The 15,290-nt window shown below is 35.8% G+C and overlaps 1 protein-coding gene across 4 annotated transcripts in view; it reads right to left on the bottom strand.

Annotated features, from left to right (window-relative positions):
• The window catches only part of SPAG17 (sperm associated antigen 17), a 242,230-nt gene that overhangs the window by 114,111 nt on the left and 112,829 nt on the right, over positions 1–15,290 (bottom strand). For all 4 annotated transcript variants that reach the window (XM_058716054.1, XM_058716052.1, XM_058716053.1 and 1 more), the window contains exons 18-20: positions 10,903–11,057; positions 7,148–7,326; positions 5,534–5,631 (exon numbers count right to left, since the gene is read on the bottom strand). In XM_058716054.1, the coding sequence (XP_058572037.1) occupies positions 5,534–5,631; positions 7,148–7,326; positions 10,903–11,057 (432 nt within the window). The remainder of the gene's footprint in view (positions 1–5,533; positions 5,632–7,147; positions 7,327–10,902; positions 11,058–15,290) is intronic.

Here is a 15,290-nt window from a genome sequence, read left to right as displayed (position 1 = left end):
TTCCCTGCTTGTGGCATTTTATTACGGCAGCCTTAGGAGGCTAATAGAGTTGGGAAGGGTAAAACAATAATCCTGGATGATGCTCGGACCCCATGTTGGGAAAGTGTTTGTATCCTGATCCAACAGCACCTTTTTTACTATTTTAATACAGATGAAACCTGAAGTGCTCATGGGCGATGACCCTCCATTGTAGCTGCTCAGTTGGGCATGCCTATGGGAACTTTATGGGTCTCCAGATACGGAAATTCTCTGGAGTACTTGTAATTTACACTGGAGCGCTGATGGTCCTTGCCCCAGGAACAGATTGGAATAAGATATCTGGTAGTACAAATAACAAGGAAAGTAACTATTTTGGATACCACCTGTGTCCTTTTAGATGGAAAGTAAGCCCTGCTGTATAACAGCACACAACAGAATCCAGTTTCACTACAAGTCTGTAAAATGAGACGGAGCATATAGCTTCATCCCCAACTGACTTGTAAATAAATGAGTCATGGCCAATTGTAATGACACCTGTCCATAATAGCTGTTCATGAACTGATTCTGTTAGGAAGGCATACCAAAAACCACTGAAATTCCGGGTTGTTGTTGTTTTTTTTTCTGTAACTGAATTATACCATAACCATACTGCAATATGGTGTAACTCTGGCATTGGTATAGTCAATTACCATATGTAAATAAGTCATAATACTGATATTGATGATTAAATGTACTAGGAGATAGACAAATCTTCCTTCAGATGTAATATTAACGGAAAAATGACTAGCCTGAGGAAGAAATGGATTTTGCTAACTCTCAGCTAATTTCTGTGCCAAATAGTCTATACAACATTATCCTAAGGTACAAATAATACTGGATTAAAGGGGGAACAAATAATCAAAGTATTAAAGAAATGTGAAAATGTATGTAATACTTTATAGGATGGCTTAGTTGCTTCTTTACTTCTATCCCTACTCCATACTGGACCCTCCAAGTGTTAGGCATATTCATACTGATACTATTGCTGTACCAAATATGATTATTTTGTTCTAAGAAACCCTGGGCCAAGAATTAGGGCTTGACCTGTGCAGTAAAGAATTAACCCTGCCCAGAGAAATGTTAGACTCTTGCCCAGCTTATGGGAGGTTACCTCGAAGGCCTTAGAGCATCCTGCCTGATGAGTGTCTTTGTTTACTTGGGGGCCTTGGACTACAACAGATAGTGCAATTTATAACGTAATTTATAGTGGGGTCTTTGAGCCATGTGCTATCAGCGTGACCTCTGGAGAGGCTAGACACAGTGCAACCGTGTGGTTCCTCAGTCATGTCTGTGTAACGGACCCCCAACAAAGCCCTGGACACCAAGGTTTGGGTGAGCTTCTTATATGTCAATACTCCATGCATGTAGTCACACACTGTTACTGGCAGAGATAAGCACTGTCTACACAATTCCACTGGAAGAAAACAAAGGAAGCTTGTGGCTGGAACTTTCATAGGCCTTGCTTGCCCTGTGCGTGTTTCTCTTTGCTGATTTTAATGTGTATCCTTTCACTGTAATAAACTGAAGCTGTGAACATACTAAAAAGTAAATAAATAAATAAATAAATAAATAAATAAAAATTATTATCTGATTCAGCAAAGAAGTTGCTCATGTCATTGATGAATGAGAGAGACCTATTCCTTTGTTGTTCATTTTTGTTATACTTGTTCACATCAATGAAAACACCAATCAACATTCATATTGAATGTTTGTCAATTGTAATCACAGGTTGACTAAGAGCTTAGTAAAAATCTGTGAAAGTATTCTGTGAGAATCAACTGGCTAAATGGAATTTACAACAAAAAGTAGTATGTTCTATAATTTGTACATTGTGTGCTCTACGCACTATATTATCAGTAAAATTTAGAATAAACATATTTTTTTTTTCCCGAGAGAGCTATTCCTAAACATTTTCCAGCACACCACTGAGTATTTTCAAAGCAGCTGGAGAGAAAAGGTAAACTGTTGGGGTGCCTGAGTGGCTCAGTTGGTTAAGCGCCCCACTTTGGCTCAGGTCATGATCTCACAGTCCGTGAGTTCCAGCCCCGCGTCCGGCTCAGAGCTGGAGCCTGCTTTGGATTCTGTGTCTCCCTCTCTCTCTGCCCCTCCCCTGCTCATGCTGTCTCTATCTCTCAAGAATAAATAAACATTTAAAAAAATTTTTTTTAAAAGAAAAGGTAAACTGTTTATAAATAAATGACAAATTAGATCAACAATTTATTAACGACTACAACGTCAACCCAGGAAAATGTGGAACAATATCTTGAGAGTACTAAGAAGATATATAAAAAAAAACAAAACTGAGAATTTTACAAATGAAAACCATATTTAATGAGTAAGGGTAAAAAAAAAAAAAGCCAATTTTTAGGTAAGTAAAAACTGAGGGTTTTACAAACCCCCACTAAAAGAAGTTTTAAAGGAAATACTTCCAAAATATAAAATGTGAGAAGAAATGCTTGACAAACAAATGATAAGCTAAATAACACTGACTACGTAAAACAATGACAATAAGAATGTTCAGTTTGTGGGAATAAGAAAAGATAAAATAAAACTTAACATATAAGTTGGGAGAGGGAAAGCAAATTTTAAATAATATTAATAGGTCCTTGTATTGTTCTGGAAGAAAGTAAAGATATTTTATGAAGTTTAGACTTCATTAAATTACATATACAAGTTGAATTTCTAGAGCAACCACTAGTAGAAATAGAGTGCATACATTTTAAACTTCTGTCAAGGGCCAGATAGTTAATATTTTAGGCCTTTTGGGTCTAGAGGCAAAGTTGAGGACATTATGTAGGTACTTATGTAGTAAGCGAGGAAAGTAATTTTTGCAAATATTTTAACAAGTCATTGAATACAAATTTCTTTTGTAATATAAGTCTACTAATAAGAAAAATAGAATTGTTTTTGGGGGGAGGACAACATTTCACTTAGGGTTCAAATTAGTGTTGCCATCATTAACTGATTGAGAATGAAAAGACAAAATAAATTCAACATAAAATAAAGTAAGAAAGGTGGAAAAAAGGATCATAGAAAAGGCAGGATATAAAAGGATTCAACTCTCCTGTTAAAAGAAAGATCATCCAGATATGGATTTTTTTTTTAATCTAGTTTATAGTCCCTCTGTACAACAGATATGCTTAAAATATAAACACACAGCAAGGTGAAAATAAAGAGATGTAAGCTGACAGTTAAATGCTACCTGAAAGAAAGATCTTATCCCTTTATTTTTCTTTATTAATTTCAGAATTGGTTTTCGAAGGTTCATAAAAACTCTGTTGGGATCTTGATAAGAATAGCATTGATTTTATAGTATATTTCATTTCCTAAGTTGAATCTTCTCATCCATGACTATGGTATATATTCCCACTTAATGAAGTGTTAAATGTCCTCAATAATATGTTGTAATTGTCTCCATAAAGACTTTGCTTACCTTTTATTATTCTTTTTGGCACCTTATAGTTTTTGTTCTTCTTGTGAATGATATTTGTTTTCGATTACATTTTCTAATTGGTTGTTGCTAGTAAATAGAAACTCCAGTGATCTTTTTCCATGTTGATACAGCAACCTTGCCAACTTCCTTAATTTCTTGTAAAAGCCAAACTAACCCTAATAGTGATGCTTGTTAGTAACAATGCAAAGTCTATAATTCATTCATCATGGCCACAAAAATTCTAGATAAAATACTATCAGATCAAACCCAGTTATTTATTAAAATAATAACATGCCATGAAAAAATAGTGCTATCATTCTTAATCTATAATGTGCATAAAGACAGTTCTAGGAGATTATTCAAAATTAAAATTCCTAGATTTGACTCACAAAGATGTAATTAAGATGGAATGAAGGCATCTGTATTTTTAAGTCTCTTCTCCCTGGAGACCCCTAGGCATTCATAATACATGTCTTTGTGGGATGAGGACTAAACTTTAGGAAATGCTGAAGAGGAGTTTGCTTTAAAAATGCAAAGATTATTCCTATTCTTAAATAAGTCTCCATACTTCAATATATCAATAAAGAAGAAAACCCAACATACATTTTTAAATTTTAATAAAGTAAAGCAGCAACTAATAATAATCAAAGATTTCCCATGTAATGATGTTTACCATTAAGACCACGAAGCTAGGGAGGCTCACCAATATTAACCTACATTGTTTTGTGGTTTATTGGATACTAATGGGGGTGTGGAAGTCAGCTCTTGCCTACCCAGTATGTGAGCTTACAAAAAATCTACTGTAATTATTTTTATTTAAAATTTTTAAAAACATTTATTCATTTTTTGAGAGACAGAGACAGTGTGAGCAGAGGAAGGACAGAGAGAGAGGGAGACACGGAATCCAAAGCAGGCTCCAGGCTCTGAGCGGTCAGCACAGAGCCCGACGTGGGGCTCGAACTTAACAAACGTGAGATCATGACCTAAGCTGAACGCTTAACTGACTGAGCCACCCAGGTGCCCCGAGATTCATCCGTATTTCTGTATGTAGCTATAGGTCATGCATTCCCAGAGCTGTATAACATTTCATCATATGATTAAACCACGCTAGGCATTACACTGATGTATATTTGAATGGTTTCTAGTTTGGGAGAATTAAAAATAATGCTGCAAGAACAACTCTGTCCATGTGTCTTGGGGCGCACATCCATGCATTTCTGTTAGGCATATCTTTAGGAGTGGAACTGTTAGGTGAAAAGAAAATCGTTTGCTTGACTTTAGTAGATATGCCCAGTTTTCCAAAGCGGAAGTGCCCACTTACATGTCAACCACCAGTGTATGAGAATTCACTGTGATTCAGACCTTTGCCAAAATGTGGTATTGTGTCTTAAATTTTAGCCAAAAATGGTTGATCTGACTACATAAAAGTAAAATATTTCTGTATAAATAGAAAAATAAATGGTGCTTATTAATAAGGAAATTAATACTTTACATCTATCCAAATTTAAACTAACAACATTTTTTTGAAAATAAGTTAGATCTGTAGATATTATCTGGAAGTGATATTCATGATACTTTGCTATAAAAAAAATAGTGTGTGGAAGAGTAAAAAAAAAAAAAAAAAAAAACCAAATCTAAATCAAAACCAAACAAATGAAAACCCTCTTTATATTTGTGTATGCATGAATGTATAAGTATAGAGCATAGCAAGTTGTTAATATTTCTTATTTTCAGGGGTTTGGAGACCCAGAGTAATTTTGACTTCTTATAAAAGCATACATTAAGTTTGTAATTAAAAATTGGAAACAAGAAACAAACACCTGCAGCAGAAACAGAGACGATATGAACAAGGCACCACATTGGATTTGGGTTTTATAAAAATGAATGATACAGAATTCCTTCAAAGTCTATCATCTGGAGGAGGAGACAGCTTGGTGGGGAGACTGCTCTTTCATTGCAGATTCAATTATTTCTGAGAGGTTAGCAAAAAAAGATCACTTTTGTTCCACCACACAAACTCTCTATCACACAATAAATTTGAATTTGTAAATATTCAGTGTCATCTGTCTTTCCTTGAATTACCTTGAGAGAGCCTTCTAAAATAAAAGGAATCTTTTCCTTCTCTTTTTCTTTTTCTTTTTCTTGATCCGCTATCTCTCCTTTGCTCATTCCTTTGTTACCTAAAGCCAGAGAAAATTTAAACATCTTAGTGACTCTCTACGAAGAAGGTTCATTGAAGGACCAAATGTCTGAACTGTAGGGGATCTCAAAGGCTATCAAGTTCAACTCTCCATTTATTCATTCCTGACTCCTTCTCGCTGTCTCCAGAGTGGGTGTCTGAAGTGGGACTGAGCTCCTCCAAGGATGAGGAACTCAACGACCGGGGAGAATGCATTCCATTCTGTGTTGAGACCTTGAAGCTTTTACTGAAGTAGACTCTCTATCCATAGAGCTTTAACCTAATTAATCCTAGCTTAAGACCACACAGAACAAATCTAACTTTTTCTTCCACAATGAAGCCCTCCTCTTGCTATAATAGTCCTTCTGTCTGGAAGATTTACAACTTTCCTCACTTAAGAGGTCGCAAACTGAATGCAATACCTACCAAGTGTATTTCAATCTCCAACTAACCGTATTCTGGATTTAACAGCATCTAGATAGTAATTAAACTTTTGGTTCTGTTCAGAAGCAGAATAAAGAAAAGGCAATTTTTCCTGCTCATAGGCAAGTGTGGCCCTAGACACTATTGTGAGAGGGTACCCCTACCTTTCTTCATATAGTCCCACCCAGCATCCCAAATACTTAGTGCTGTCCTTCTGTGCCCCTGTCAGGAGAAAGGCCAAACTGATGGATGGATTATATAACCATTTGAGTGGATGGTGACTGATTCATTAGAATTAAGTCAAACACAAATTCTTTTGGTAATTGACAGAAGTTGCAAAATCTTTGGGAAATATATAGCTTTGCTTCTTTATGAGAAACCATTCTCAACTTATGCTATCAGAAATAATGAATATTATTAACATGGAAACCATTCCCTAGTGAGATATCCTTATTTACCACACAGGTTACCTCATTGTTTTACTCCTTTATCAAGTATCCTTCCTCTTTTTTTCACTCTCTTCTCCATTCCCCAACAGCATCAAAGCCATGGAAATTAACAACAAAAATAAATATATGTATTGACTCCACCCTTTGTTAGGTGCCTGTCACAAATCCTCAAGAATCCATTTTCCCTTTATTTCTAGATTCCTACTCCTAATTAGTCTTGAGATTCTTCTGATTGCTCTTCCAAGAAATGTCTTGTTTTAATCTCCCTTTTGGAATCTATAAGTATTCTAATGGAAACATACTGACTCCGAATTTGCCTCATATATTGTCAACAAATCTTAGCTGAAACTATCAACCCTACCAAAATGAAGACTTCCGGCATTTCCCTAACATCACATTTAATCTGCAGGACAGATCGAATCTTCCAGATCTGGCAGGAGGTGGCATCAATATAAGACAAATGTCCCATTATCCCATCACCAAATTGATCATATTTAGAACTCAGCTATTCTATTTTTTAGAGAAAGCAAAGAGTCACAGAAATTTGTAGGCAACTCGATTTAATACTGAAATATTCAGTCTTGATTCAATTATCAAATGGAAGAATGTCTTGGGATTTGTGTGTAAGTTCAACCAGTGACTTACTTTTAGGTTTTTTAACAGAATACATTTTGTTAGAAGTGATTTTGGTAGTAGCAGAATATTTCAATTCCAGCTCGGCCTTCGTCCTAGTGATTTCCTCAGCCATTTTAGATTCCTGATATATGGCTTCTTCTTTTATGATCCAATCTTGAATGGAGTTTGCAACAAGTTCCAAATAATTCCTAAAATTTAAAAAAAAAGCAAAGAAGAGAAAATGACAATCGAGTTACTGTTAAAGTCAGTAATACTTAAGACACCAACCATGCAAATAAACTTTGCAAAAATGAACTGATCCTAAATTGCCCATATACCAAATGCAATAGACTCAATTATATCCTAGATGTAATTCGTACAAAGTCATCAAATATAAATATCCAGTGAGCATATGAACAATGCCCAACTTCATCCACAATTAAAGACATGCACATTTAAAAATGAGATGTTTCTAACCCAGTCAAGGATTCAAAAGTTTAATAACACCAAGAGTTGATGACAGTTTAGAGAAACAGTCACTCTCAGCACTGTTAGCTGGAGAGTAATATGGTACAATCTCTTTTTAGAGCAATTTTATAGCATAATAGAAACTCTTTCAAGTGACGATAGCTAATTGACTGACTGGATTAATTGAAATGCTCCAGTCTTGCTGTAAACTTACTGGCCTGGGAATACCCACGCTGTAAATACTGTGCCCTACGCTGCATGTGCACTTAGGCTCACATCTGTGAGTTGTTGCTCACCAGGGGTCAGTCATATTTGTTCCCAAATCCATTCATTCTATTTATGTGGATGACTGTAATTATTTTTAATTAAATGTTGTATATACTTACAACATTTGAGTGTCCTTAGAGAGTTGTTTCTGAGGAAGTAAGTTGAAATATTTAGGTTGGATAATCAAGATTAGTTATTGTTAGATTGTGTGAAAGTGAGGCCTAAGGCTTGAAAAATAAAGCTACGGGGTTTCTATAGTCAGGCTGTTTCACAGTTTTCTCTCATTTTTGATTCCCTTTTAAAGAAATGAACTGAAAACCGTAGACTGTGAATTTGAGGTACTCAATATCTTCATTGGGAAGGGAAAAGACATCTCAAACTCAACCTTTCCCCAAATGAACCAATCTTCCTCTCTTAGCTGATGGCAAGTCTATACTTCAGTTGATCAGCCCAAATGCCCTGAAGTTATCCTTGACCACTCTGATTTTCTCACACTCCACTTCGCATCTGTTGGGAAATCCAAATGATTTTTTAAAGCACATATTTAAAACATATTCAAAATCTAATCATTTCTCATTTGCTTCACTGTTCTCTTCCTGGTCTAAGCCACCATCGCCCCTTGCTGGGATGACTGCAGTAGCCCCCCATCTGGTCTCCCTGTACCTACCCTTAACCCCCTGTAGTCTATTCTCAACACAGAACAGAGAGATGTTTTTCACTCTAAAGTCAGATCATGTCTCTCTCAGTTCAGAACCTTTTGATGCGTCTGCCTTTCAAACAAAACCTAGAGTTCTTGCTATTTATTCATGATGAGGGAACACAGACTCATACACAGCCCAATCAGTATTCAAATGAGATGACAAAATAAAGAATATTTCAGCATGCAATGACTCAGGAATTCCCCAGCCAGATACTTTCTGAAAGAATTAGTCATAAATGTACTCCAGCTGCATTGAAAAAATAAATCCAAGAAAGAAGACAGTATGGTACATAAATAAAAGGGCTGAGGAAGAAAACAGTACAATTTGTAATTAAATGTAAATAATTATTTGTGCTACTTGTCTGTGATTAAAAATATTACTTAACAGTTGGAAATAAAATTTCTAGACAATTTCAAAATGGCGATTTCTTGGGAGTAAGTAAAAATATGTTAAAAATTTTAACATCTGTGGAATGATATTGATACTCATTAGTTCCAATTACGATATAAAAATATTTAAATATGTGATTTAAAAGGATAACCTCTATAGGGATATTAATAGAATATATAACTTTAAAAACATCACACACTAAGAATGAACTAAGAAAATTCAATCTAAGGATGAAAAGGGATTAATCCTAAAGTAGAAATATGCATGTAAAATTAAATGGTAAGAATGAGGCCAAACATATCACTTATAAAAATAGAAGTGAATAGGTTAATTCTTCAAAATATAAAGTTTAAAAATATTGTTATTATTTATTAAATTAATTATAAAAATCTTTCAAAGACAGAGGATCTCAGAGTAGCTGGAAAAATCCAAGGTAACACTGAAAAGACATGTATCTACAAATCAAAATGACGCAGAAAAATAAAAGGGTGGCAGATGGCTGGCTAGAAAGCCAGAGAAAGTCCAGCTCCTTGATGACTTAGGTGAGTAGCTGAACTACTCCTGAGATACTGCCCAATTCTAAATTTGTCACTACAGAAGAAAAAGAATTCCCTTATTAGGTTAGCCACTGTAGTCCGTTTTCTATTAACATAGTGAGACATAATTCCTAGTTGACATGTAAAATTATTGAGAAAGTCCTATCAGTAAATTTCTGTATAAGAGACTATCCAACAATATTAATATCAAACATGGTAAAATTCAAGGTGAAAAGCATTAAGGGGAACACAGAGAGACATTTGCTCATATTGATAAAAGTTACAATGCATTAAGAAGGATGCTTCTGAAATACAGATTCAAAAATAAGTTTAGACATACACACATATACACACAATACATGCAAAACTAACAGGAGAAATAGACAAAACTATAATCATAAAGACAGACGCTAATACATCTCTCTCAGGAATAGGCATTTATTGTGAGACGGCTGTTTAATTTCATTCCGAAAGACATCCAAAATCCAAATGTCATGCATGAATGTGTAGAACAAAAATCACCAAAAGTGACTGAAGAAGAAATAGAAATCCTGGATAAGAGATTAACTTTAGAAGAACTGCAAAGCTTGTAGATCATCTGTTCCTCATCCTTTCCCAATATTGTCTCTTCCATTGGGCTCTGCCATCCAGCCCGTAGGGAGCCACTACCTCTAAATAGTTTTCCATGTGAAGCATTCCTACCCTTCCCCAAATAATGTGCTATATTATGTAAGCTACTGTATATGTGAGCAAAGGATTAGCACACGACCTGTTTTCTCAGTTATTCTGTAAGCCCATTCTCTGTGTCTTTCTGTATCCCTTTAAACTTAAACAACGCTGTACAAATAAATAAATAAATACTGGATATACATTAACCGGCACTGAAAAAATAATGAGATGTTCTCATAATTACTGAGAGGACAGAGCAAAGCTTTAAGATCATCAAGAAATAATTAAGGAGCTTGGCAGAAAAAAAAAATCACTGATTCCTAGAGGTCTCAGTTTGCTGAGCACCTGACCGCTGTGTTGATATGTCACTCAGTTGCCCTACTTTGGAGTCTTCCCCAGATCAAGTGGAGTTATCCAAAACCAGCATGAAGAATGTCATGTTTTATAGTTTCTACTTGGAATCTTTCAGAGGCAGTTTTATTAGGGTCTAAATAAATCAAATGTAAGGTAATGAAATCCCCACTAGACTTAATGGCTCCAGGAATGATGTCTGTCTTGTTTATTTGGTATAGTTTTAATGCTTATTACAGTGCCTGGTACACCTCAAACATGCAACTTGATAAACTAAATTGAAGGTTTAGTGTTTGGCTTGAAGCACTTACCTTAGGCTAAGGAACTGAAAGCTAATTAACCAAGTAACTAACAAGCTAACTAAAATAAGATAATAATTAACTAAACTGTCCAAGGTGGTTACCTGAATCCAACATTGGAGTGAAGAGCAATATTCCAATATTCACAATGCAGACGTTGACTATTCATTGGATTATGAAAGACTAAAAGTAGAGAGTTGTCTTGCGTATGGTAGTAAGAATCAATCCACCTGTATTGCTGCCTGGCTTCTTGAAGAACCTGAAATCAAAATAATTACATTATTGTGTCTTTTTTTCCATGAGAAGCATCTCCTGCTAAGGTATGTCTCTGCCCCCTTACCCTCATCCCTTTATTTCCACACTTGGTCTCACTGTTAGTGAGAACATCAGTGGTAGAATTTGGGGGGAACATTTCAGCAACTCTTACAGAAAATAAAATACTAGCCTCCAGGCATAGAGGCATTTGCTCAAGTGTTTTTTATTCAGGCTTGGAGATAATAATTAAGTCAAGCAGTTATTTAACGTTTTCCATGCCTTCATATAGATCATCTCATTTTCTCATCATTAAAAACCCCGGATAAATAGGAACAATTATTTCTCCTATTTTGAAATATTAAAATCCTCATTTTTTCAGTGTAAACTGGGGCTGAGAAAGGATGAGAGGTTTGTCTAAGAAGATAGAGTTCGTAAGTCCTGGTGCCAGGACACCAGTCTCTGTGTCATTTTTGCACTCCAAAGAGTGCTCTCCACCACACCATGACAGAGGAACAAGGTGCATGGTCTTTCTCATACATACTGTTTGCACGTGACTTCTAACCTTGGCCTTTTCCAAAACATTCCACCCTCAGCATGCACTGCAATCTCAGCTACTGACAGAGGGGCACAGAGGGCAGGGCACACTTTGTCCTGCTTCTATTTCACTGCCAATCAATATAAGGAAACATGTCCACAGGGAAATAAATTACACAGCTGTGGATTGTTGTTTTTGTTTTCGTTTTCAACATCAATCTCATGCAGGAACTTTCAGTTCTCTGCTGGTGGGTGATCTGAAGGCATGGAATTGCATATTATGTTAGGAAAGGGCTGTTTTACTTTTGCTTTCAATTTTACACTGGTAGCATTACCAAAATAATACATTTACTTCCCGAATCTAGTCCCCTGTATGAGTGTCTTTATGGAGCGGTCTTGAAACTATTACATCTGTTCCCCGAGAGGCAATACCAGAGACACACATGTGGTGAATATTTTTGCATTAATTTTGTTGTTGTTGTTACATAGGGTACTATTCATTACTTTACTTTTTGGAGATGCAAATTCCTTTTAGACTTTAAACCCCCAAACAAAACATGTTCATTTCTGATGAACATGTATCCTTCTTTCCATTAGAGAGCTCTGTAAAATTTGTTTTCATGTTTACTTTGGCTGCTAGAATTTATAGCACTAAGTTTCTCAGAGCTATGGCTGCTCTCAATCAATGTTTGATAAGTTTTCAAATAGTATCTTTCCTTTCCATTTTTTTTACTATTTGGGTTTTCCCTATTATCCTATATTAATATTGTGGTGCCATGAACTTTAGTTAAATTTTTTTTTATTAAAAATAAACACATATTTATTGAAGCATTATTCACAGTAGCCAAGATATGGAGGCAACCCAACTGTCCAACCACAGAAGATGGATAATGAAGATGTAAAATAGATAGATAGATAGATAGATAGATAATGAAACCTTGCCATTTGCAACAACATGGATGGATCTGGGGAGATAGATAATGAAACCTTGCCATTTACAACAACATGGATGGATCTGGAGGGTGCAATGCTAAGTGAAATAAGTCCTTCAGAGAAAGAAAAACACTATATTATTTCACTCATATGTGGAATTCAAGAAACAAAACAAAGGAAAAAGAGACAAACAAAAAACCAGACTCCTAAATACAGAGAACAAACTGGTGACTGCCCAGAGGGGAGGTGGGTAGGGAATGGGTGAAATAGAGAAAGGGGATTAAAAGTACACTTAGTGGGATGAGCATTGAGAAATGTATAGACTAGTTGAATCATTATATTTTACACCTGAGACTAATATAACACTGTGTTATTTATAGTTCAGTTAAAAAATAAACACCTACTATGTGCCAGGTACTGTGTAGGTTCTTGGGGAAAAAAATGAACAAGATAGATGAGATTTTCCTTTAAAATTTAATAAAGATTTTTACAGATCATCCTGGATTCAGGGAGGTGTCCTAAGCAGATGAAATTGATGGGAGTATCTGATTCATAGAATGGACTGGACGAGAGCAGAAGCAGGTTCATGATTAGGAGGATGTTGCAGGAGAAGAGGAGGGTGGCTGTAGCAACAGTGGAGGTGGTGAAGAGCTTGAAGATATATTTTGAGGTACACCCTTCAAAATCTGACAATGGATCAGACATGAGAGATGCAGTCAAGCTGAGATAAGTGAGAACTCTTAGCCTTCTGGCTTGAAGGTGACATTTTCTGAGATGGATGAGGAGAGAAACATGCTCACGTGGGAAAATTATGAGCTTTGTGTGGGACCCTGAAGTTGAGATGCCCGTCATAAATTCAAGTGGAATTTGGAGTTAGGTATCCTAGTATGGAACTAAGAAACAATTTGGAAGATAAAATTGTAGCAGTCATTAGCATTAGGTCATAGATAATAGATGAAATCGTCACAAGGATGTTTGCAGAAGAGAGAAGAAGGTTCAGGGCTCAGACTCAAGCCATTTCAATATGTAGACATTAGGTCAACAAAAGTCCAAACAGAGCACTGAGGAGAAGTACAGTTTGGCACCTTGGAAACCAAGAGTGGGCAGTGTTTCACAGTAAAGTGATCAGCTCTGCGATGCTGTTAAAAAACCAAGGAAGATGAAGCAAGATAATTGTCCATTAGATGTGGCAGGACAGTGATTCATAAAGGGGTGAGGACAGAGCCAAATTGAAAAAAAGCCAAAGCCTGAAATGAACTTCCATTTTAAAGATGAGAGATTAAACCCATGTACTTCTTGACACCTCATTAAAAGAACAGTAAAATTAATGGGTTTTAGTACCACAAAGCTGAAGGTCACAGGAGAGGAGACAAAGGCAACAACAGTTGAGAAGCTGGAAAGCAGAAGGATAGGGGTAACTGCTGGTAGAAAGAAAATCAAATTCTAAGATTAATTTTACGAGAGGCCAGAAGTAACCTTGTGCAGAAGTGCAGAAAGGCTCAAGAAAGTACCAGAGCACTGCCCCACTCTGAGAGTGGGGTCAAGGAGACACTGAAAATAGGAAGATTAGAGTATTTTTAAGAAGCCGTTAGGGTCTCCGGAAGCCCTCCACGATTCTGAGCAACTAGGCGTCTGCCCATCTCCCACCTCAGCGGACAAAGGGAGGATTATGACCTATAGAAATGACCCCGTGGATTCTAAGTAGAGGGATTCCAGGCACTGCTAAGGGGAAGATGTGCTACAGAAAAAATGAGAATTGTTTAAAAGCATAAATTGATGTCCAAGAAATAGAAGGTGACCCACATGTATAATTCTACATTTAATAGTAGCCGTAGTTTACAAGTAGAAAGAAACAGATAAGATTACTTTTTAAAATATATTTTATTTGGGGCGCCTGCGTGGCTCAGTCAGTTAAGCATCCAACTCTTGGTCTTGGCTCAGGTCATGAGCCCTGTGTCAGGTTCTGCGCCGACAGTGGGGAGCCTGCTTAGGCTTCTGTCTCTTCCTCTCTCTGCCCCTCCCCCACTCACTCTCTGTCCATCTCTTTCTCTCAAAATAAATAAAAACCTAAACAAATATATATTTTATTTAACTCAATATGTCAAAAAATTATCATTTCAATATGTAATGAATATAAAAATTGTTAATGGGATATATCACCTTTTTCATATTAAGTTTTTGAAATTTGGTATATATACTTAAACCAAATATATAGTATACGTGTAGTAACATATATAATAATAAGTAATATATACTATATTATTTAAGTAATATGTACTATAATATATAAGTAATATATGCTATAGTATATAAGTAATATATATATATATATACTATATACTACGTATATAATACATAATAGTATAATAGTATAATATATATAACTTATATAGTAAGTATTATAATACTATATACATATATATTAGAAGTAATGTATATACTATACGTAAGTATATAAGTATTATTTATGTACTATAGTATATACTATAGCAAAGATACAGAACGTCTCAATTTGGACAAAGTACATTTCAGGTAGTCAGAAGCTACCTGTGAGTAGTGGTTACCATATTGAACAATGCATATCTAGAGACTGGATGGTAAGAAGTGTAACTGCCTTTCCCCCACCACTCAGCTTCCAAAACCCTGACAGGTAAGTTATGTCTTTCAGTTAGGAGATTAGGGGTTTTCTCCCCTGGAGAATTTAAATGGCTTAAGGGTACAGACTAATGTACCGACACTGATGGGTATCCCAAGGAAACTACCCAGCCAA

The sequence above is a fragment of the Neofelis nebulosa genome, chromosome 2 (genome assembly GCF_028018385.1).
Source record: "Neofelis nebulosa isolate mNeoNeb1 chromosome 2, mNeoNeb1.pri, whole genome shotgun sequence".
NCBI classification, from domain to species: Eukaryota; Metazoa; Chordata; class Mammalia; order Carnivora; family Felidae; genus Neofelis; species Neofelis nebulosa.
The sequence above is the reverse complement of the archived record's forward strand: the minus strand, read 5'-3'. Positions and strand labels throughout refer to the sequence as shown.